At 46.9% G+C, this 24,093-nt stretch overlaps 1 protein-coding gene across 1 annotated transcript in view; it reads left to right on the top strand.

The window, feature by feature from the left end:
* The window catches only part of RYR3 (ryanodine receptor 3), a 505,740-nt gene that overhangs the window by 310,465 nt on the left and 171,182 nt on the right, over window positions 1-24,093 (top strand). Inside the window, exons 26-34 of the mRNA XM_004751026.3 lie at window positions 15-220; window positions 784-958; window positions 8,437-8,645; window positions 10,264-10,439; window positions 11,545-11,581; window positions 13,008-13,171; window positions 15,480-15,645; window positions 22,014-22,100; window positions 22,512-22,738. Of these exons, the coding sequence (XP_004751083.2) occupies window positions 15-220; window positions 784-958; window positions 8,437-8,645; window positions 10,264-10,439; window positions 11,545-11,581; window positions 13,008-13,171; window positions 15,480-15,645; window positions 22,014-22,100; window positions 22,512-22,738 (1,447 nt within the window). The remainder of the gene's footprint in view (window positions 1-14; window positions 221-783; window positions 959-8,436; window positions 8,646-10,263; window positions 10,440-11,544; window positions 11,582-13,007; window positions 13,172-15,479; window positions 15,646-22,013; window positions 22,101-22,511; window positions 22,739-24,093) is intronic.

The following is a 24,093-nucleotide window of genomic DNA, read 5'->3' as shown; positions in this document are numbered from 1 at the left end:
CCTTCTCACAATAGCTGACCCAGCTGTGGAGAAAGTCAGCATTGACAAGATTCGATTTTTCCGGGTTGAGCGGTCTTATGCAGTGAGATCTGGAAAATGGTATTTTGAGTTTGAGGTGGTAACTGGAGGAGACATGCGCGTTGGCTGGGCCAGGCCAGGTTGTCGGCCTGACATTGAGCTGGGGGCCGATGACCAAGCCTTTGTGTTTGAAGGCAGCAGGGTAAGTTCTGATGGTGTCCGCATATCCCCAGTCCAAGTTTCTCTGCTCCAAACATTTCCCTGGAAATTGGAAGTACTGAGTGTCTGGATCTCTGGCTTCAAAGTGAGTCATCAGCACCACTGGCTAATTTAGGTCACTGAGTGACCAAGAGCTAGCTATGGTTACTTTGGTCTGTATGCTCACATCCTTTCTGTAACTTCTGTATCTGCCCTTGGACTTGAGCCCATTGCCTCTGTTCCAGAGGAGGATCACAAAACACAGTGCAGCTAGTATGTGTGGAAATCTTACCACTGTGTCCCAGAGTGAGTTCTGCTTGCTGTCATGGCCAGCTAGGTGTTGGGGGACTCTGGCTACCTTTTCTGATGAGCCTGTGGAACTTGGTTTCATTTATTTGTAAGATAGATCATTCTTCCATGTGAGTTGTCCCTGGTAGAAGACTGAGTACCTTGTAAAAACCAGGTACAACTACCAGTTAGGAGAAATTGCTCATGGAGTCATTTCTTCAGCTGGACTGGGGGTTTTTGAGACCTCCAGTCCTCTAACCCTGCGGTCTTGTTTCCTAGGGCCAGCGGTGGCATCAAGGCAGTGGGTATTTTGGACGTACGTGGCAGCCAGGAGACGTGGTTGGATGTATGATTAACTTGGATGATGCTTCGATGATCTTCACACTGAATGGCGAGCTGCTGATCACCAACAAAGGCTCTGAACTCGCCTTCGCTGATTACGAAATTGAGAATGGTAAATTTCCCACCCTCCCCCCACTGCATTCCAGCTCTGAGTTGAGGGAAGATCCAGGGAGAGCTGGGTGAGCTCATCTACCTCCTTACTCAAGATGAACCATCCTTTGCATATTTGAAACTCTGGTGGTATACTATCATTTTTGAAGAGTCCAGACAAATCATGGTGATATTTGGTACGGACAGCATAAATGCAACTTGTGAACTTCCAGATAGCTTTAGAAGCTCTCCTCGGATTCCCAGCCCTGCACGTTGGCTTGTTAAGGTTTCCCAGCGTTACAGAGGAAATGCTAATTGCATATGGACTTAGGCCCTGGGAGAATAGAAAAGTCAATGAATTAAAGAATTATCCTTTTATTCTGATTTGAAATGTCATTCTGCTTGTTTGTGTAATTGAACTTGATGCTTTGGTGAGAACCACTCAGACACAAAAGTTTGACTTAGCTGTTCCTTGAATGAAATATAATTTATTTTGAATTCAGACATGCTGGGAAAGCCAAGCACAGTTGCACTCATTAATGGCCCTGAATAGATGGCAGTCGGGCCATTGCCTCTGGCTACACTGAGGGGACATTGGTACTTCTCATTTCCCTGTCTGCATAACTACAACACGTACCTACGTGGCTGGCCGCGCATAGGAGTTAAGGAGCACTGCACTGTGAGTCAGCTGACTCATACCTGACAATCTCTGTGACTCCTAGAGACTCTTGGCTTGACCTCTCTGGGTTTCACTTTTTTCATCTATACCAGAAAATTCGAGGATGGACCATACAAGTTCCAACATCCTTCTCTGTTAGAAAGTTCTAGGGCAATGACTTAATACCCATTGTACGTACGCCTCTTTGCTTGGTGCTGGCCCACTCTCTTTTCCTTATAGATGAGGATGAGGTGGAGAGTTGAGAAGGCAAGAGGGTGCTCCGGGTCGGGTGACCTGAGCTGTCCTCCTGCGTCTACCCCCCTCCACCTGTGACATCTTGGATTGACTTTGCTTAACCTCATCTCTCCCTCTGTGAATGATCAGGGCTCCTGTTAGCTCTAAATTTTTGAAACTCCACAAAAATAAACGGTTTTCATTTAGAAAGCTAAAAAAGGTAAAAAATACTTAAGCAAGAGCAGCAGAAATATGTGTAACTGTACATAGAATAATGTAAATATTCTTTATTTAGAGTTTTAAACTTGATAAATCCCTTTCATGCCTTTTATGGGCACCTGTTATCCATACCTCACTGTACTCTAAGAGAACTTTAAAGCCACATATTTGGGAAATAGAGAGGTTGCAAGTCAGTGTCTTTTCCTAGAAAGACAAGATAACTGAAGCCAGATGGGGTCATATTTTCGTGCCTTCTGCAAAGGTTTAAAAGCAAGGTTTTAAAGAAAGAATCCTGGTCTCGGAGACCTGTGGAAAAGACGTTGCCAGTAGAGAGAATGACCTCTGTGTCACTCAGAGGCACAGCAGAGGAAATGTGTAGGACAGAAGGGCAGTATAGAAGGCCACCTCTGACACTGAGCTTAGGAAACCTCTGTCTTCCCAGTACCCACCACATGCAGCGCTCTCATCTTGAGGCCAGGAAGAGAAGGAAGAACTAGAAGATTGAGGCTCATCCCTAAGGAAAGTAGCTCCCTAAGGGAAAAGCAGTCCAAGGACCAGTGACCTTCTCCTGGCCCCGCTGTGTAGGAACAGGGGGAGGTTACTTCCCTAGGAGTCTTTGGTCTCACAGAAGGGAGGGCTAAGAATCTTGTATGTGGTGCAGAATTATAAGAACTTTGTAAAGTCCAAAGCCTTGCTGCTCAAAGTGTGGCCCACATGTAAGAAATGCAGGATCTCAGGCCCCCATGCCACACTGCTGAACTCCTGTGGTTTGCACATTAAAGCGTGAGAAACAGCGGTCCAAAGTATATATAAATGCAAGCAGTAACAGTGTGAGGGGGCTTGTTTTCTCATTGTAAAATTAAATGACTCACAAATATGAAAAGAGAACTCCTAACACAAAGTAGTAGATTAGAAATGGCAAATGAGGAAGACAGAAAGGAAATTCTAGAAATACAGGCTCGAAACTGAATGTGAAATAAAGACTCTGAGAAGTCCCCCTCTAAGAAGCAGGGTATCCCGTCTGAGCATATAACTACAGTAAGAATAAGTGTCTGAGTAGTATGAGTAATAGTGTAGAATCGGAAAATGGCAGGAAAGGGTGTGAGAATCTGGGAGATTTGTCTATGGAATTTATGGAAGACAAGGCTGTGAAGATAGGGAAGGTGCAGGTGACAGCCTTGAATACCAAGATTCAGTCTTTTCATTCAAGAAATTTGTGTTGTCAGATTTGGGCCATGCACCCTTAGCCTTGACTCTGGGGCATGGGAGCTATTGTAGGGTTTGAGCAGAATGCTATAAAGAAGAGGGATGTTTTACGGTAACTTTGCTTTTCGAGATCATCTGTGTTGTAATGAAAGAACTGCCTGTTAGACCTTTTGTGTATGGGGACACGATCTGACCTTCAGAATCACAAAGTCTATTATTAGGGAGCTGTTTTATAATAGAATTGTACCGTATGGTGTTAACATATTGTGCTGTAATATTGTATTGCACTTTAATAATACAGAGACAAGATAACTGGAAGGCTCTTTCCATTCTGTGATGGCTCAGGAGTCTGCAGAAGGACAGTTGAAAGGAAGTCAGCAAGCCATTCTTTGGTAACAATAGCCTGGCGGCCTAGAATAGCCCTCTAGCTCTGGCTCTCTGCATAAGGTAGAAAGAGACAACAATTCTTGCCTTGAGCTGTTATGAAAAGCAGCTGTTGAAATAAAGCATTTTGTACACAGTAGCCCCCACAAAACAGAATCCCCCTTGGGCTTGTGTTCTGGTGGCCAGCATCTCAGCCTGGATTCAGGCCATTCCCTCAATGGGAGTGGTGCTGGTGGGAAGTTTCTAGTCCTTCCGGGGAAGGAGTAGGGACAGGCATTCCATCACAGGGCTGTTTGCCTCTGGGTTATTTATAAATGGTTGTCTCTATCCTCTTCTGTATCATAGCTGATACCCCTTATCTGCATCATTAGGATTGTCCTAATCATTGTTCCCTACTCATATCTCTGGCCTGGACCATCACAGTTCTCTGTGTTGTCATCTCATAGCTTCTGGAAGCTCAGAAGCTTCGCTGATGAAACCTTTGCTATTAGTCTTCTCTTTATTCCACTTAAAGGAAAGGGAGATACAATCCCGAATGCCCTGTTAGACCTCAGAACATGATGAGGGAGCACGGCTTTCTCCCGTGTGGCTTCTCTGCCAAGCACTCCCCCGGGAGACAAACTGCTCTGGTGTAGCTTTGGTGTCTGCAGGGACGGCCTCCCCACTGCTGCTTCTGGGGGCTTGGCAGGATTTCACAGATTCCCCCAGCTCTGCTGGTAGCACCCCCATAGGTGGCAGAGGAAACATACCTGCAGGAGCTGTCACTGCCCTCTGCAAGCAAACCACACAGGTGCCGGGGGTCCCCCGCCATTCTCGAAAACGGCTGGAGCAGAGGTACACCACCCCTGGTTTCTAGCATTGGCTACGAGGCTCGTGACAACATGCTGCCTCTAAAAGCCATCTTCCTGATGCTTACTGAGAGAAGGAAATGCATGGGGACAGCACATGCTACTGGAGTGAGACTCTCAGAAACGCCCAGGGAAAGTCCCAGGTACTCCTCTAATCACTGGTCTCCAAGATCACATTTGTTCCTTTACCGGTATGAGCTGCTCTTGTGTCTTTACAGCTTGGAATGGATTAACAAAAAATCCCTGATTTAGATCTTCTAGGGAACCACATTTGTTTCTTTTTCCCCTGAGCTCCTGAGTTAGAAAAAGATGGCCCTCCTGGCTCTCCCTCTTCCTAATCACAGGACTAGTCAAGGGGCCTTGTGAGACAAGATTGAGCAGAATCTGGAGTCCTCTGTGGGATTTAAATGCCTCTGCTCTTGCCGTCCTCTCTTGGAACAAGAACTCTCCTTGCATCTTAGTTCAAGATAATGCTATTTGCGAATTTCCTCCAGAAACCTCTTCAGAAATGTCAGCATACTGGGCCTTCTGGGTGGTGCAGTCAGTGGAGCATCTGACTCGTGGTTTGGGTCGGGTTGTGATCTCAGGATCACGGGATCAAGCCCTGCATCAGGCTCCGCGCTCAGCATGAAGTCTGCTTGGGATTCTCTCCTTTACCCTTTGCCCCTCCTGCTCATTTTCTCTCTCTCTCTCTTTCTCGCTCAGGTAAATAAATGAATCTTTAAGAATAATGTCAGCTTATTGTACCTCATAGGCTGCATATAGGGAAGGGCATTTCCCTTCCCCTTTATTTTTCTGTCCTCTTACTTTTCCAGTTTCATTTGAAGCCAGGGTTAACTGAGTTGTGTGCAAAGTGCAAACCCTTGTTTATGAGAGTCATTGCTCACTCTAATGCCGTGTGACCTTACCAAATGGATCTTTTTATCCAGATTTATTCCAGGAAGCTATATGGCCACTTGAGAAGTAGCCCTTTTCATCTAAGGGGCCTTTGTGTTTGAGGGCCTCCCACTGCTTTATCTGGAGGCAAACTGGTCAAGGACATAACACTTAGGGAAAGTGAAGAAAAACTCACCAAGCAAGTCATTGTAGGTAAGAATTAGATAGCAAGCCTCCTGACCTTAGTCCCCATTGCTTGCTCTGGCCTGCTTCTCTGACAGCCTTCTCCACATGCTGGCTCTGCCTGTTTACCAGGGGACAGACCTTGAGCAAATTCAGCTTGCTAAGCCTCAGTTTCCGGTTCTGTAACATGGGCATAACAATGAGCCAGATCTGCAGAGCACTAAGCCCAGTGCCCAACACCTAGAACGTACTTGATAAATGTAGCGGATGTGGTTTATCATAATTGTCCCCCCAACCCTGCCCTTATCTAGCCGTTAGAAAGTTACATGAAATTTTAATGCCTCAAAGAAAGGACTTTTAGAGAGAGAAAGATCATGAGCTACAGTCTCTCAGCTAGCTGGAGGGAGCTGCTGATTCAATGTATCTGGTATCAAGTGGTGTTCCCTGGGAGAAAGTGCAGGTATCTTAGGAGGATTTATCTTTGCTCTTGGTCCTTTCTTGGTTTTTTCTTTCCTGAACCAGGCTTTGGATCTAGCTTCTTTTCAGCTGTTTTACTGAGCTGTCCCATCCGTGCCCACTCAGTCCCAGGTGGTGTCAGACAGTCTTTCCTCCATGGGTCTCCCATCTGTGACTGGTGCACCTGTGCCTTCTCTCAGGCTCTGCTCCACTCTCCCCTGCAGCAAGGGCTGCTGTCCTGTAGGGATAGTACTTGACTCTGATGAGTGCAGTCCTCTGCCCGGGACGTGACTGCTATTTAAAGCTGGGGCATTCATCCCCTGGAACATTCACCCCTTCTCTTGCACACTGACTGGCAGGGGGTCTGTGAGTCAGAGGACGTGGGATCTTGTCCCATTTTGTTACTTGCCCTTCTCATGACCTTGGTCAGGTCCATTAGCTCCTCAGGTCTTCAGTTCTGTCCTAAGTGAAGTGCTGTTCGCTTTGGTGGTAGCTTAGGAATGAAGAGGAGCCCAAGTCCCTTAGAGAAAAGACATCCCACACACATTACCTGTTTTTTTCCACGTGTGTCTTACACTGCCTGGTGGTCTGTGACTAGGAAGTTATTCATGTGACCTGAGTTGTTATTCACAAGTCAGGCTTTTGTGTCTCTTGCTCATGCATTCCACCACCCAAGTCAATAGAGAAGAAGACAGGAGAAGACCAGTATTCCTAAGATGTCCTTTCTCTGCTCACATCAGGGTGACCCTGCTTTGTGATCTTGGCTCCAAGTTACAGCTACTACGGTAGCAATTTTCTGGGTTGTGTTAACCCCTTTAGCAGAGGCTAAAATGTGGTCCTGGGAGTAGCGATGCCTTCCAGCAGAACATTCATTCCTCACTATTCTGTTTTTGTCCCTTTTTGTAGAAGTTCCTTGGGATCAGGATAATTTTCTTCCTTGACATCTTTTCCTAATGCATATCCCTCTGTCCCAATGGGAACCCAAGAAATATTGCTAAGAGGCAATGCTCATTCCACACTAGAATCTGATTTCTAAGGGTCCCTTATTTACAAAAAATCGACATCTGCAGAAAGGAGATGGTTTCCTCTATCACGGTCCCTGGCACAAAACTGCCAGACGCATAGTGCCACTCTGGAGGTTGCATGATGGGGTGCTTATCTGAGCAGTCCATCCACCTGCCCGAGGGTTGGGCCACCCCCTACTCTCGGCCCTCAGCACCCCTGAGTGGAGGCTGCTGCATGATCATCACCCTCATTGTGCTAGCATCACATTAAAGCTCTACTACTTGAAATGATACCAAATGGTCTCAGATAGTGTCCTAAATGAGTGGACAGTTTCCGAAAGCAACCAGCTTAGCTTGTGAGTGATTTGCTTTTAACTTCTGTGATTCATCTACATTGAAACTTTGTGCCTCAGGCCATGGCATGTCATCACTGCCTCTAGGAGGAGTGGCTTTTGTCCCTGGTTTCTACTGACAGAAGCTCTGACTGTTGAATGTAAATTCTCCTGAAGTTGGCCTTTACATTTCCACTTAAATAAACACTCCCGTCTTAGGAGTGACACCAGTTTAGTTTGTGCAGGTTCCAGCCCCTCCTTTAGCCACTGGCCTCCGAGCCCTCCTCCCCTTCCAAGTACTCTCCCTACGCCTGCCTCCCGCACCGCCACCCCATAATTAGTGCTTTCCCGGCTCTGTCGACTTGTCAGTCCACAATTATGATTTATAAATATCCCACAGACAAGAACGGCAAGCAGTATGAAGTTCTGCTCTGGAATATTCTGTATGGCAGATTGTTAATATGATGAGAATTGGGAGTAAGCTTGAAAAGAGACCGTAAGTGTAGGAGGGTAGGAGGAACTGCCCACGGCTTCTGCTAGAAAATCTCGCCTCCTGCCTGGGTGGGGCCCACAACAGCAGGCTAGGGGCCTGGCAGTTTGTAAACAGTATTTTGTAAACCAGCAGAGTGCACGTTCAGAATCAGACTCAAGACGGGAAGAAACTTAGATCACCCATTTCACTGGGGAAGATGCCGAGACATTGGGCTGTTTGTACCAAGTCCTCTTTTAGGCTCCTTGTGTTGTTCTTGGCAGTGTTTTGAAATTTCCCAGGGCCTAATGTCAATTTTAATGAAACATAGATAAAGAATTTTACTTATCCTCTTACTTTTCCAGCTGATAACATATTTATACCCTAAGAATAATCTCGGTTAGATGATTATTTCTCCCCCAAATCATGTTGAACCAAAGTCAGCTCTCTTCCCCAGACACCAATGGCAGCCTTAGATTCCATGTGACCTCCTGCAGCATCTGTGTGCCAAAGGATTGTGTCCCCTCTTTCCTCCTGGACCCAGAGCTGTGAAGAAAGCCAAGGTCTGACTTGCTCAGAGCTTCCTGGAATGGTCCTGGGGGCTGAAGCAGCTCTCTTCACCCTTGTGCAGGCTTTGTGCCCATCTGCTCTCTGGGACTGTCTCAGATCGGCCGCATGAATCTCGGGATGGATGCCAGCACCTTCAAGTTTTATACCATGTGTGGCCTCCAAGAGGGCTTTGAGCCTTTTGCTGTCAACATGAACCGGGACGTTGCGATGTGGTTCAGCAAGCGCCTCCCGACGTTTGTCAACGTGCCAAAGGATCATCCCCATATAGAGGTAATGTTACACGTCGTGGATGGCCTAGGCAGGGCAGGTGGGCCGAGGCGCTAAGCTCCTGCTAATGCTCCTGTCAACAGGCAGCTGTATACCAAAGTCCATGCCCGGGCTGCCTCCCAGCCACCGCCTTACTGGCCCTCCGAGCTGTCACTGTGGGCACGTTTACTGTGGCAGCTCAGGGGCATCTTGCAGACGGCACCCATCATGCCGAGACATCCTTGCAGATCGGTCCCTGGGCCTTTGCGCCACTGTATTTCCTCCAGATGTTTCTGTTCTGCCGTGGCCATACGAGTACAGTGTCCAAAGACCTTACGTGTTGTTTTCCTGAAAAATTTCAGTACCTGTACTCAAGATGGTATGTCCCAGACCTAATTCTTTGCTCATTACACGATGTCTTTTAGGTCCTATATATTTCTGCAGGACCATGTCCAACGTTTTAAGCTGACATGTAGCAGTTGATTATGATACCCTCATCTTGTAGGAGGGAGCTAGAGGAAATTGTAAGGAGCCTGGTATGGGTGCTGGTTCTACATCTGCTTACCACTATTTTCCAGTGCCCACCATGATTTTGTTCATGGAGGGTGGGGGGGGTGCTGCTAATGGAAAGTCAGACAGATCCGCTCCCTTAAAGCATGAGACCCAGTGGCTTGCTTCCACATGACCATAAGCTCCCTTAACTCACCTTCCAGTGCAAACCCAACAAACACCAGCTCTTACTCCTCTCCTTTTTCCCACAGTCTTAAGTAGTAGAGACTTCTATGTATGATTCTTACCTAGTCAGCACTTGAGAAAGCTGGCTCATAAACTTTTGAGGTCAGGAACCCCTTTGACAAACTGATGGAATCTGGAGACCCTGTTAGAAAAATATAAACATCACAAAAAAATAGGTAAGGACACCCAGAGACCTCAGGATAAGAACTGTTCTCTAGAACGTAGGGAGATACTGAGACCATGAGAAAATTAGTATAAGTCTTACTTCACTTCCTCTCCCCCTCCCCACCATACACACAGACCTTTTAAAAAACCCAGCTTTGCTCTTTCCTCCTCCAGCCCCAGCCCTTGCAATGCTGTGCCCGGCATTGGGAATTTCCCCAGTATTTAGAGGTCTCTCAACCCTCAGGCTGTGACTGGGGTGGGGCTGGGAAATGTGCCAGGTGGGAGATTACCTCTCTGAGGTTACCGTAATGTCTTTCCTAGAGCTTTGGGCTTTCTGTGGTCTTTTTCCCTTAAATAGTCTTTTGCCCGCTGACAATGGAAGTCTGTGGAAACACTTTCTCCTTTAGCCACTCGCTCCCTGATTTGAAAGGTCATTGTCGGCAGATGACAGACGGTGTCATCCAAATACCACCCCTTCTGTTACACCTGTTGTCCACCCTTGATCTTGCAGAAAACCCAGTGGGCAGGTTCTGAAATCCCTCATTTCTTCGGCCAGAGGCAGATCTGTTATTTTCTGTGGAGCAGGATCCAAGTAATAGTGAGAGGAACAGTTTGGCTATCATTGGTGACAACTTTTAGAGTTCACAGAAAGCCATGACACATGGAATAGCAATGAGGGAAGAAGGGACAAGGTCAAGGCAGGCGCCCAGATGTATCAAGTAAGGACCCATGATGTTTCCAGGTTGTGAGGATCGATGGCACCATGGACAGTCCTCCATGCCTCAAGGTGACCCACAAGACATTTGGCACACAGAATAGCAATGCCAGCATGATCTACTGCCGCCTGAGCATGCCTGTTGAGTGCCACTCCTCCTTCAGCCACAGCCCCTGCCTGGACAGTGAAGCCTTCCAGAAAAGGTGAGGGCAAGCCCTGCCCCCATCCCCCGCACCACTCTCATAGGTGCTCCTCCTGTGTTCTGTAAAGTTGGCTTTCCCTCTCTGTTTCTTGCTTTGCCGGAGCACAAGTGGGTCAGGTTCTCTCTGCTTTCGGTCAGGTAAAGAAACAGGAACGTATGTTGAGTGCATGTGTGTGTACACAGGCATGGGGTGGGTGTTGGTGCAATTCATAGTTAGCAGACAGGTCAAGCCAAACAGGGTCACATTTAGTGGAAAACTTTCTGCTCTTCTTGAGCCCTCTGGGTCCTTGCAGCCTATAAATCCTATGTTTCTGGAGGAAAAGGAATATAAGTGTATAAGAGGGTACAATTGTCGTTGCTTTTGTGTGAAATCCAAGCCTCTAGAGGCAAATACTGCCTTCTTTGTGTAACTGTGGCCAGTGTCCAACCCAGACTTCTTCCTTTCCTGATAAGGAATATGTTCCTTGCTGTCTTTCTTTAATGTCTATTTCTTTTTTTTTTTAAGATTTTATTTATTTATATGACAGAGAGAGACAGGGAGAGAGGGAACACAAGCAGAGAAAGTGGGAGAGGGAGAAGCAGGCTTCCCACTGAGCAGGGATCCCGATGTAGGGCTCGATCCTTGGACCCTAGGATCATGACCTGAGCCAAAGGCAGATGCTTAACGACCACGCTACCCAGGCCCCTTTTCCTTTAATGTCTATTTCTAATCGTTGATGTATGTCTGCCCCTCTGGAGCTGTCTTGTCCAGGTTTCCTCTAGATTTTCCCTTTGTACATGGTTTTAAGCAAGTGCAGCTGCTTGAAAGAACAGGACGGGGTATTCCGAGGTATCCCTGCCCACATGATTTCAATCTTTCCTCCCTCCCCCTAGCTCTGACTTACCAGCTGGGCTGAGAGACAGGAGTGGGAAGTCAGAACTTTGGCTTGTGGTAACAGATTACAAATGCCCAAGACCAGTTGGGATCGCTCATGTATAGGAAATCATTTTCTAAACTTGCCTTCGTCATTAAAGGTAGATCAACTGCCTGTCAGAGTTGTGGAATTCTCTATACAGCTGAATAACTAAAACATGGATTATCTTCCCCCCCCCAACCCCTGCCCCAGGAAACAGATGCAAGAAATACTCTCTCATACCACAACAGTAAGTAAATGTGCTCAATTACGGTTTTAATTATTTGATTCTTTGTTGTGCCTGGTAATATGCCCCTTACAGCAAAGATCTGTCTAGAGATCTTGTTTAATTGCCAATTACTGTGTCTTTTAATATCCATCTTGATGCTTCCAGAACACATCTCCGACATTTCTCAAATGGGGAAAAGGAAGACAGTCATTCAGTACAAAGCAGAAGTTCCACCTGGAGCTCCTAATTGGGCACCATTGTGTACTTGTGCCCATTGGGCAACAGGGACCTGCTCTGCCTTTCTGATTGAAATGAACAGGGAGTGGGGGGGGGCTCTTTCATAGAGTCCTTTTGTTTGTTCTTTTATGTAAACTTCTATGAATCAACTCTCCCATCTCTCTGAGCAGTGCCAGGAATAATGTTGAAAGCAATCAAGTGAGAAGCAGGCGCAGGGAAGAGTCCAGATGATGGAAACTGATTTTTGTCCCTTTTCTCTCGCTAGACAATAGGTAGAAAGCAACACTTGCTAATTTCTTTCTTTCTCTCATTCTTCTTTAATACCCCCCCCAAAAAAAGGCTTTGGAAGAAATGCATGTCACCCCTTCTATAAAGTTATCCTGTAATCCCAAGGTGGTAGGTTAACCATGATCAGGAATAACATTGTTGCTACGAGATGGACAATATGATGCCCTCTGAAACACAGGACAAATGACCTGCCCAAGATCATACAAATAATAGCTGCCAGTGGCAAGATTCAAGCCCCAGTTTGGTTGACTCTTATCTCCTAATCAACAAAATACAACAGAATACACATAAAAGTAACTTCATTGAGAATAGATGTGCTCGATTTCATAAAGAAAACAGTGAAGTGGTCCCTTAGGTAAAGTGCTTTAGCTATTACCATGGCATAGTGGGACACTGCACAGATCATAACAACGCCCGCCAAGAACTCCTGTAGTTCTCAACACAGCCTGTCCCCAAGCCACAGACAATGTGGGCTTTTTCTTTTGCAGCGTCTTTTTCATGACTTTCAAAAAACAACAACACAAACACTTTGTACTTCCCTATAGAAGTGGAAAGTATAGCAGGAGTCCCCCTGTTCTGGACAAGAGCAGTCTGTGCCTAGGAGAGGGTGAGGGTTCTGTCCTGACCATTCTGAATGGCAGCTCCCCGGATTTCATCAGTAGTATCTCTGGGCGCAAACGGTAATAGATTAAGTGCTCAATTGTCTCAGTGTTAATGTACCATAGAAAAGGGAAGAATAAGGAAGCTGGATTCTCTAGTCAGCCCATCCTAAGTCTGGGGTGCAGCACCATTCGGCTCTAGAGCTTTGTGTACTTGTTGAGAAAAGAGAGCCAAGTGGGCTTCTCTACTGTTTCTGTCAATTTTGCTCCCCCCCACCCCCGCAGCTGGGGACCATTCACTTCCTTCTGTGGTCTTTCCCCAGCAGTGCTACTATGCAATCCGCATCTTTGCTGGACAGGACCCCTCCTGCGTCTGGGTCGGATGGGTGACACCAGACTATCACTTATATAGTGAAAAGTTCGACCTGAATAAAAACTGCACAGTTACTGTCACTCTAGGGGATGAAAGAGGCCGGGTCCATGAAAGGTAAGGGGGTCTCCCAGTGGGCGGGGTCAGCCACCAGGCTCCTCACTTCACCCCACCCCCCAGCTGTCTTATTTCTCCTTCCGCCCAATACCCCAAAAGAAGGAAACATCCCCATGTCTATGAAAAAGGAAAAGTGAGGCACAGGTTTAAAAATCCTTCACCAAACAGGGAGTACTGTGGCGTAAATGTTATTAGTGAAAATCTAGGCTTATTTCATCACGTGTGTAAAACATGACCCAGGGGCGGGAGAGGCTTACGGACAATTGGGACACTGCGCTCCCCCTCAAACACATCTCTCTGAGTTCTGGGTAAGCCCCAGTTTTGACAACGTCAAAATGAGACAGAGAAATATCCCTGGGTGCCTGAAAGAAGTTAATTCAGAAGAAATGAAAAGATGAACCATATCACATAGCCACTCATCGACTCCAGACTCCTCATCCTAAGGATATAAGGTGTCTAACGGCATAAAGAAACATAAAAGAGAGACAGCAGACTTATGAATAATAACCACTGATACAAATTAGGGATCTTGTGGGAAAGCATATTTTAGGTATACCCATGGCTTCCCACTGGTCCACTGAGTTGGGAAGAGCGGGGAGGGGATTGCCACCAGAGAAAGAATCTCTGGCCAGCCGTGCCCCAAAGACACCCAGGAGACCAGGCTTTGTGTCCATCCAAGTGGGACTTAAGAGAGTGTTTCCCAAACAGACATGTTTTCTAGTGTAATAAGTTGTCTCCCAAGCTGGTCTTTATCCCTACAAATTCAGGAACGTTTTGCAGCCGATATCCTTTCAGTGTTCCTGGCTTATCAAAGACTGGTGGCCAGAGAGGTCCCCAAGCATTGCTCTGTCATGGGGGACCACTGTGGGCAGGTGGTGAAGAGCAGACTCTAGAAGCAAACTGCCTGGGTTTTAAACTGGGTTCCAGAACTTACAAAAGGTGGGACTTTGGACCACTTAACCTTACTGGGCCTCAGTTTACTCATCTATAAAATGAGGATGATAGATCTAGTCTCCTAAAGTGATATTAGGATTAAATGAGATAATGCATAGAAAAACGCCTGAAATAGTGCCTTGACCCAGGCACTGAATAAGCATTACTCTTATTACCACCCCTGAAAGTCTTATTGCAAGACCCAGAATAGATGCTATAAACAACATGCCGTGTCTTGTTGGTTAGAAAGGAAGCAGGCAAAGCAGTCAAAAGACTTTGCTCTTTAGCCAGAAGAACCAAAGGTTGCTGTGTCTATCCCAACTGGGTTTATTGCTCGAGTTTGCTGGCTCCGCCACACCAGTCAGATTACTTGATTTATCGGAGCATTTATTGGATCACATTTATTTTGAAAACCGACAGGTTAGCATCTGGAACAAGACCCAGGAGGTAGGAGGTACTCAGCAATTCTTAGTTCTTTGTCTCGTATAATAAGAAATAAATACAGGATCGATTTTCAGATATTTGGAGGCATTTCAAATTTGGATCTTTAAAACATGACTAAAGCATGGCACTTTCCATTCCCACACACAACTTCGGTTTTAGGAATTGAATTCGACAGTAGGCATCCATGGACTTAGTACTGTCATCACTGAAAGGCAGGAATAGTATGGCTACAGTTTAACCTTTATGGCAATCTAGCAGTGGCTGTCACTCTTTGGCTTTTAAATATGAATACCTATAATGGAGTTTACGCTGTGGGGAGAGGGAGACAGCCAGCTGAGAAATGCACCCTGGCTGTTACTAGTTACTAGTTACTGAAGAGTGCAGGAAGCAGAAATCCCAGGGGAGGGCCAGGTTGTGTGGGTCAAGGAGGTAGTTGGGCCTTGGAGACCACTTGTGACCTACTTTGCAAGTGTGCCCGAGCCTGCCATCCTCAGGATGTCGGCCTGAGTTTTCAAGGATATTACAGCCTTTTTCCCTGATGCAGATTTTTGCTCCTGCCTTTTATGCCGAATCCCTGTGTAAAACAGCCTATGGTGGCTGCCCTCTCTCTACCTCCATCTCCTGTCTCTGAGGTGGGAATACAACCATACCCACGATCTCTTTCCAAAAGGGGAACTGACACAGAGCCAGGAAACAGGTACCTAAACAGTATGTTCTTTGGATGAAAGTATCTTGCTAGATTGCCACATCCCTGAATTGAGTGGTCATGTCTGAGAAAATTGGGTTGAAGCTGGATGAATTTATTTAAGAAAAAAATTGTTGGGGGCTGACTGGAAAACTTTATCGGAAGGTTTCCGGGGCATTTCCTTGGGCCTTGACTGTATACCATCCCAGTCCGGATTCTGTGCCTCTTCCTCTCTTTGGCTTCTAGTGTGAAACGCAGCAACTGCTACATGGTCTGGGGCGGGGATATTGTGGCCACTTCCCAAAGATCAAGTCGAAGCAACGTGGACCTGGAGATTGGCTGCCTCGTGGATCTGGCGATGGGCATGTTGTCTTTTTCTGCCAATGGGAGAGAACTCGGCACCTGCTACCAGGTAAGGGTGGCTCTGGGTTCGAGCCAGCAGTGTCCCCAGCCTGTGTGTTTACGGCTGTGCTCCTCATTTTCCAGGTTCAACATTCCCACCACAGCCTGGGCGGGTTGATGAGCCCACGTGGTTCGTAAGCCATCGAGGAAAAGAAACAAGAACCAAAATGACTTCATTTTTACAAAGAGAAAATGGGGAAATGTGTCATTATTTATTGGTTGATCAGATAAAAAGTCTTCTCTTTTTATGATGGTCTCTGAAAAGTGATTGATTTATTCCGCGAACATTTCTTAGGCAGCTTTCATGTTACCTGTACCATACAGGATGCAAAATCTAAAATGTGAGCAGAGATACCCCTTGCTTTAAGAAACTTCTGTGCTCAAAATAGAGACTCATAAAAAATTACTAATGTGCCAGGGTGTATTCCTTTGGCCAAAAGGTGATGCTCATTCCTTATGAATTCCTTACAGGATCTTTTAAAAATGCATTTATATAAATGATATGTTTCTCTGTTTCATTGACTGTGAGCTCTGATAGAACTGCTTGGGAAAACCATCAGTTGCACAAATGTAGGTTCACTCATCATTAACCACAAGAAGGTTTACTCTTTGAGGCAGGATTTTCAGGCTTGATGGCCAGGTAAACTTGGGAAATGCCACATATTATATCCTCTTTCTGATGCTGGCAATGAACATTAGCACAGGAGAACTTTAAAAAATACTTTAGAAAGAAACCAAGCATTTCTCTTAATACTTAACCAAGAATAGTGTTTTTTTTTTTAACTTTAACAATAGTAGTTTTCTGTAAGTCTTGAGTTCTACAAAGCACATCTGGAAAAGGCTAAATTAAAGAATTAAATTTCTATGTTAAACTTTCTTGACACTCCCACGGTAGAACGGAGATACATGGAGAGTGTCATCCGAGTTGAGAGAGGAAAGAGCTCAGCTCCATCGAGAGTGGTGAGGGAAATGTTCGTTACAGAGAAGCCTTGATATTGAAGCAAAAAAGGAATTCTTCCATGAGAGCAAGGGGAAGTATACTAAGGTTGAAAGAATGGCACAGGAGGTATCTTCATGGAAATAAAGAAGCCTAGGGTATATTTGAGGAACAATGGCCAGCCTAGTAGGGGGCCTCTCTGGTTAGTGGTGAGAAATTCATCTGGAAAGATAAGGAGGTATTGATGGGAATTGAGGAGTGCTTGCAGGTTTCTGACCAGAACAGTAACTCCAGCAGATAAAAGGCATCCCACTACTGTGTAAATGGATAAAACCCCAAGTTCTACAGTTAGTCCCATGTCCAGCCTCCAGCCGAAAAGCCTCTTGGCAGCCCTTTGTCTGGCCTGTGGTTGGAGAGATGGCATCTAGAGGGGAGAGGTAAAGTAGCCGCCCCAAATTTGAATTGTTTGGTGACCAAAAACAGACGGACCAAACCCTTCCTGGTGTCCGGGGACAGCGTGCCGGCATGGGGGCAGATGCCGCCTCTCCAGCCCCTCCCCATCCCCCCAGGAAAGAGTGGCACCATCCACACCGCTCAGCAGGCTGGTCCAGCCACAGGGGCCCAACTGGCCGCACCCAGCAGGAGACCTTTGCGGAAACCAGGCTTCACGGCCGAAAGTAAACTATTGGTCTTTAGTACTTTCTCATGATTCCGCCCCCGAGCCCCTGAGAAAATGCTTATATACATTACTGCCGTCCTTCAGAATACATTAGCTTTTTCCCATTAACTTTTGAAATGAGTTTGACTAAAGGGTCCTCCCCGAGCTGCAGAGAGCTCTGAAGCATCTAATAACTCGGAAGGCCAGCCAGGCTTCAGAGGGCCCTCCCTTACTAAAGCCAGGGCCTCGGCAGCTGCAGAGACTTGCTTGCCTCCAGGAAGAGTCCGTGCTGTTGAGGAAATGTCACAACAGGGAGCAGGACACTGGGGCTGTTTGCATCCGGCTTTCAGGGCAGCTCCTGGGTGACAGGGGCTGGTCCACTATAGTCTCTGAGCAGCACGCTGGCACTGACAGACCTGAGATGCCTCCCCCCACTGCGTGCATGTAAATCCTGCTGTCTCTGCTCAGGGGCACCATTGAAGGGGATTGGAGGGTGCCAGGGCTCAGCACGGGAACCCCCAGGAGGAGGCTCACACCCGGCCAGTCCCCCTTGCCATTCCAGGCGAGACCCTCCCCTGTCCACCTGCGCAGCTGGTCCCCCGGCCGTGGGGTGATTGCTATTCTGCAGCTGTGGCCATTTTCATTTTTCAATTATCTCAAGAGGAGCAGGGCAGCAATATTTATATGCTGGCTTTCTATTCAGGAAGACCAGTAACCAAAATAATGAGTGGAGGATTCTCTCAGATGGCATTGCTAGAACAGCCATGCAATTTGAAAGCTCTTTCTGTCGCACTTAATGTAATCATGGGAGAAATGAGAAATAAAATGTGTGTTGAAGAGCTCTTCCTCAGTTCTTGGCCACCCTGGCCACGGTGCTCTGAGGACAGAGCCCGCTATAAGGCTCCGATTGACGAGAGGGGTTAGCTTTCAATTCAGGCCAGTTCCTGTGCCCTGACCTTCACACGTGATCAGAAATAGAATGTCTATTATTGCCAAGACAAAAGAGATCAGCCAGTGAGAAAAAGGTCCCTTAAATACAAAAGGGAAAAACCCCATGGCCCTTTCCGGCAGACTCCGATCTAGGCCCCTGCTCACATGACAACGGAAGTTCTCCTTCCAGAGGCCAGCACTCTGGTTAGTAGCCATCCCCCTGCTCACATGACAACGGAAGTTCTCCACCCAGAGGCCAGCACTCTGGTCAGTAGCCGTCCCTGTACATGAACTGGAACCTGGCACCCAGGACGCGCATGCGAATTATTTGTTGCCAGACTAGCCAGCCTGGCTGGGAGGCACACCATTTCCGTGTCTTACTTGCTGCTTAACAATTTACCACAAAAATTCGCAGCTTAAAACCAATACATTTGTTATTTCACAGCCCTGGAAGTTTGGGTTCTTCACTCGGGTTCTCACCAGGCCAAAATCAAGACATCCACGGGGCCAAACTGCCTCTCTCTGGAGGCTCTGGGAGGAATGTATTTCAAGCCCATTCGGGTTGTTGTCAGGATCCAGTGTAGTTGCAGGCTGTGGTTTGAAGTCTGTTTTTCCTTGCCTGCCTTTTTTTCTTGCCTTATCTCTCTGCTCCCAGAGGTGCCCACATGCCTTCTCAAGTGGCCCCTTCGATCTTCAAAGCCGAGGAGAGCAGGTGCTCTTCTCATTCTTTAATCAATCTGACTTCACCTTCTGCCCCAACAAGAGAGAACACCTGCTTTGTAAGGGTTCCTGTGATTAGATTAGGCCCACAAGGATAATCTCTCCATTTTAAGGTCAACTGGTTAGGAGCCTTACTTCTGTCTACAGAATTCCTTTTGCCACATACCATAGACAATCCCAGGAATAACCCCGGAGGTCAAGAAGGCCACCGAGGATTCTGTTTTTACACCCCAGCTGCCATTTTTATCCTCCTCTGCACCTATGGTAAGCCCACACTTGTGTGTTCTTCTTTTTTAAGTGGTTGAAGATAAAATTCCATTGTTCATCATGGTGGGAAAATACTGGGCATGGTAGAAATAAACTCACCCCCGGGCATCTAATGCTTTCAAAGCCCCTCCGCTTTGCCAGGGACTTTGCGGAAGGCCCTAGCATTTGGCTGAGTGGTTTATGAAGTTTGTAGGGACCAGTCCTGAGGGAACTGAAAACACACTACCCTCTTTAGCCTGTAGGTCCCAGTACTAGTGTGACTTCATTCAGCATAGAAGACCTTTGGGCTTTAATGCATTTTTTTGTCCCTATGAGATCAGATTTGTGGACTTCTTGCTGGTCCATATGAAATATCCCAGCCACCAGAGCTCTGCTTCCTGAAGCTTACAGTGACTTGAGCATTGCTAATTCTTCTGAATGTCACGTATCAGATTTCTGAGAAATTGGAGCCAACGTAGGATGTATTGAATCAAAATTTCCTAATGCTGTCTCTCCCTGCTGCAAACTCAAGGTCTGGCACAAAAGGGATAGATAATAGGTACTAAATAACTATTCATTAAATGTCCTTTACAAAGCTTATTTCAGACATTGCCAGGCAGTTCTAAAAGCCCCATCACCACATTTTGGTTTCATGGGCATTTATGCCTTCATATGGTCCATGGATACCTGAAGCATTAGGCATAAACTGAGTGTTTATACTTAGCACACGAGCCCCTGCGTATCAGGAGAGTTCACTGTGTGCTGAGCACAAGTCTGCTTTAACCAGTCTGACAACCTCTTTCATCATGAGCGAGTTATAGCACTAGACCATGTAGTCTTGTAAGTCACTTACAGCCATGAAAATGTGTTTTTATAAACCTTAGGTCTAAAGGCATTGAAGAAATGCATTTTTAAAAGGAGGCCTGTAACCAAATACTCTGACCAAAAGAAACCTCTTTATTCATTTTCTATTACTACGTAAGGAATGACACAACACACCCTGTGTTCTATTACTACGTAAGGAATGAAAACAGCACACCCTGATGATCTACAGTTTCCATGGGTCTGGAGTGAGACACAGCCCAGCTGGGACCTTGACTCCATTTCATAAGGCTATAAGCAAGATGTCAGCCAGGCTGCATTCTTTTCCAAAGCTCAAGGTCCTTTTCTGAGCTCATGTAGTTGTTAGCAGAATTTAGTTGCTTGTGTTTGTAGGTTTCAGCCTCCATTTTTTGATGGCTGCAGCCAGGGGCATCCTCAATCCCATGATACTCCCTGAAATTTCCCCTCACATGGCCTTTCACAGGCTCTGTTACAACTGGGTATCTTCCTTCTCCAAAGCCAGGTGGAGAACCCTCTCTGTAGTCTGCTGACATACAGTCTTTTATACTGTAGCCAAACCAAGGGAGTAACAATTTCTATACCTTTGCTATATCCTATTTGCTAGAAACAAGACACAGGTTCTAGGGGAGGGGGCTGTACAAGAGAGTGGCTCCCTGGGGACCACCTTAAGGTATGTCCATGCTATCCACCATCCCCTAATTGCAAGAGACTTTCAAGAATTTCTTAATGTCTGAATTGACTTGAAGGCAAAGGACTTGGGTTGGTAGAATTAAAATCCCTTAGCTTCTTCCATGGTCTTCCGAGTCTGAGCCCCTACATCCCAGTGGGCAAGTGATAAATGGAGTGCCCACTATCATAAATAAATCCACACCCTTCATGTAAGTGACAGCTACAAGACAGTCCGTGAATCCCACACTATTTAATGTAGGAGCTAGAATCAAGAGTGGGAAGGAGGGTGGAGAGAAGTCCAGAGGATCCAAGTAAAATGAAGAGGTTTTAAGAAAAGGAGGCAGGCTTGGGCACATGGGTGGCTCAGTTGGTTAAGCCACTGCCTTTGGCTCAGGTCATAATCCCAGAGTCCCGGGATCTAATCCCACATCAGTCTTCCAGCTCCTCGGGGAGTCTGCTTCTCCCTCTGACCTTCTCCTCTCTCACTATCTCTCTTTCTCTCAAATAAATAAATAAAATCTTAAAAAAGAAAAGAAAAGAAAAGTAGACAGGCTCTGGAAGCAGAGCTGCCTTATGTTATTCCAGGGAAACACCTGCCTGTAAACCAGCAGTTCTCAACCAGGGGTGATTTTCCCTCTACGGGACATCTGGCAATCTTCAGAGACTTTGTTTTAGCTGTCTTGATGGTGGGGGTGGAAAGTACTACTGACATCTTCTGGGCGTAGGCCAGGGATGGCGCAGAATATCCTGCAATGCCCAGGACACCCCTTACACAGGGAGTTATGCAGCCAAAAATGTCAACAGTGCTGAGGTTGAGAAGCCTGGTCATAAGACATCCCTTGGGCTTGCTTGATCAATGTCTGTTTGCCTTCCGAAATAACACCAAAGTCCTTGCACGACCCTCCATGATCACTTTCTGCAAGTAGGAGTGGTGAGTAATGGCACGCAGGAAATGCCTGGCACTCAGGGTTTCCTGCGTGCCAGGTGTCTCCATGCTCTGTGAAGAGCCAGGACATCACATGGTTCCCTGACCACTAACAGCCATTGCCTTTGGGGGCACATTGGTAGCTCCCTACATGTGACCTTCTCCCCCAAGCCCTGGAGAAAGCTGTTGGCTGCAGTTAACAGAGAAAATGAAAGAATATGAGATGATTCAGTTCCAAGTGAGAGAGTGACTAAGGTGGGGTGCAGTGACAGTCACTACTGGTACGCACCGGGTCTCAGAATTTCTGAGCAGCGGAGAAGGACCTACTGGCCAGCTGTCCTCTTTCAGCTGAGGTTAGAAAGGGGGTGTTGATTAAAACCCTCAGTGACTTAGCCACCTGGGGTTTTTTAAATTCTGAGAGCAAACCTCTCAATCTGTTTTGGTTTCCAGGTGGAGCCCAATACCAAAGTGTTTCCAGCGGTTTTCCTACAGCCCACGAGCACTTCCTTGTTTCAGTTTGAACTTGGGAAGCTGAAGGTATTATCTTCCCCCTTATCCAATGGCTATGATAACATAAGGCAGTATTGACCATTAGGGGGAAAAATCCTAGGCTTCATGAAACAGGGGAATGCCTTCTCATACACCACCTCCCAACCTACCCCACTGACCAGGCCCTTGTACTTGTCTCTGAAATTCTTGACAGAGGGTAGATTCCCATTTTCCTTTCTCATACTTCTACTGGGTGCCCAAAGAATTAACTGATGCTAAAATAGCCTATTGGGCAAGGCCTGAATTGGACTGGTAAACCCTTAGAGGTCTCGGGGTTCATCTCTCTGTAGATTTTACTAACCATACTGGGGATCATGGGCCAGGTTGCATTATCCAGGAACTGAGCACCTCTGTAGTGCACAGGTGTTTCCCCCTCAACGCCTTTCTGCCTTGCCCCAGAACGCGATGCCCCTGTCGGCGGCCATCTTTAAGAGCGAAGAGAAGAACCCAGTTCCACAGTGTCCGCCTCGGCTGGATGTCCAGACCATCCAGCCCGTGCTCTGGAGCCGCATGCCCAGCAGCTTCCTGAAGGTGGAGACGGAGCGCGTGAGCGAGCGCCACGGCTGGGCGGTGCAGTGCCTGGAGCCCCTGCAGATGATGGCGCTCCACATCCCGGAGGAGAACAGGTAGCAGAGGAGCCCCAAAGGAGGCGGTAGGCCTGGCAGGCAGCGAGGGAAGGGAAGGAGCACCGTCCTCAGGGGCCACAGGCCCTGCTCAGTTCATGGACTTCCCAGAAGCTTCAGCTTCTCTCTCCCTTCCTCACTTGGATTCTTGACTTAGAAACAACAGGATATTCTCTACGATATGCCTGCGTCAGGTCTTCACCATGGCTCCAAGGGCCTGCAGTCAGGAACATTTCCATTCCTTTAATTAAAAACTCCAGTGTGACCCTGAGATCTATGTTATTACCAACAAGAATGGGGGAAATGAGGCATGCCTCGCTTACTTAGAGAGCCAGGAATGGGCTCCTGGGATCCTCCTGCTAAGGGGTACTCTTGATTATGGTCTACGTTACACCCCAACACTCTCACTTTCTGACCTTGTAGCCTTGGGTAAATTACTCACAGAACTTACCTCCTGTTCCTCATGATACGGTAAAAATGAATGACCACCCAAAGGACTGCTGGGAGAAACAAATGAAATTGTGTAGCATTGCTGTATGTAGTAAGAATTAAATGAACTTCATTGTTAACATTATCATCCCTTGATCTGTTGGATGAAAAACAAAGTAATGGGAAGTGGAAGGATTTGATACCTGCACACATCTCATTTAAGTATTCTACTGGGTCATGAACTGGCCAGACAGACTAGTGGAGGGCAGAAGTGGGAAAAGACAGGGGTGTGGCCAAGTAAGCCAATTGCAGGGGATCCTCAGACCCATGACGAGGAGAAAGACAAAACAGAAAACCTGAGCAGGGAGCAGAGATTATGGTCTCCACGATGAGGGAGCAACCCAACGACTTCTAAACAGCCTTCTAAGGTCAGGAAGGAGAAAGTGTATTGAAGCCACCTAAACTCAGGTGGGAGACTGTTTTCTGTCTGAACGAGAGTGCAGGTGTGTTTGTTTCCAGGGTAGGGAAAGCCCTGTGGATGAGGGTAGATTGGGGACGAGACAGATGGGGTAGGAAACAGATGGGCAGAGGGCTTCAGCTCCGTCTTCTGAGGAGCTCTTCTGTCAGAAAACAGAAGTCCCCCTTAAACCTACATAAGAAGACTGGGGATGCCTGGGTGGCTCAGTGTGTGAAAGCTTCTGTTTTTGGCTCAGGTCATGATCCCAGGGTCCTGGAATCAAGCCTTGCATCAGGCTATCTGCTCAGCAGGGAGCCTGCTTCCTCCTCTCTCTCTCTCTGCCTGCCTCTCTGCCTACTTGTGATCTCTGTCTGTCAAATAAATAAATAAAACCTTAAAAAAAAAAAAAAAAGAGGACCAGGGCACCTCTATTACATACCTGAATGTTTCTGAGTCTTTCAGTGGGGAGATT

The sequence above is a fragment of the Mustela putorius genome, unplaced genomic scaffold (genome assembly GCF_011764305.1).
Source record: "Mustela putorius furo isolate JIRA1106 unplaced genomic scaffold, ASM1176430v1.1 tig00003898_pilon_pilon_pilon, whole genome shotgun sequence".
NCBI classification, from domain to species: Eukaryota; Metazoa; Chordata; class Mammalia; order Carnivora; family Mustelidae; genus Mustela; species Mustela putorius.
The sequence above is the reverse complement of the archived record's forward strand: the minus strand, read 5'-3'. Positions and strand labels throughout refer to the sequence as shown.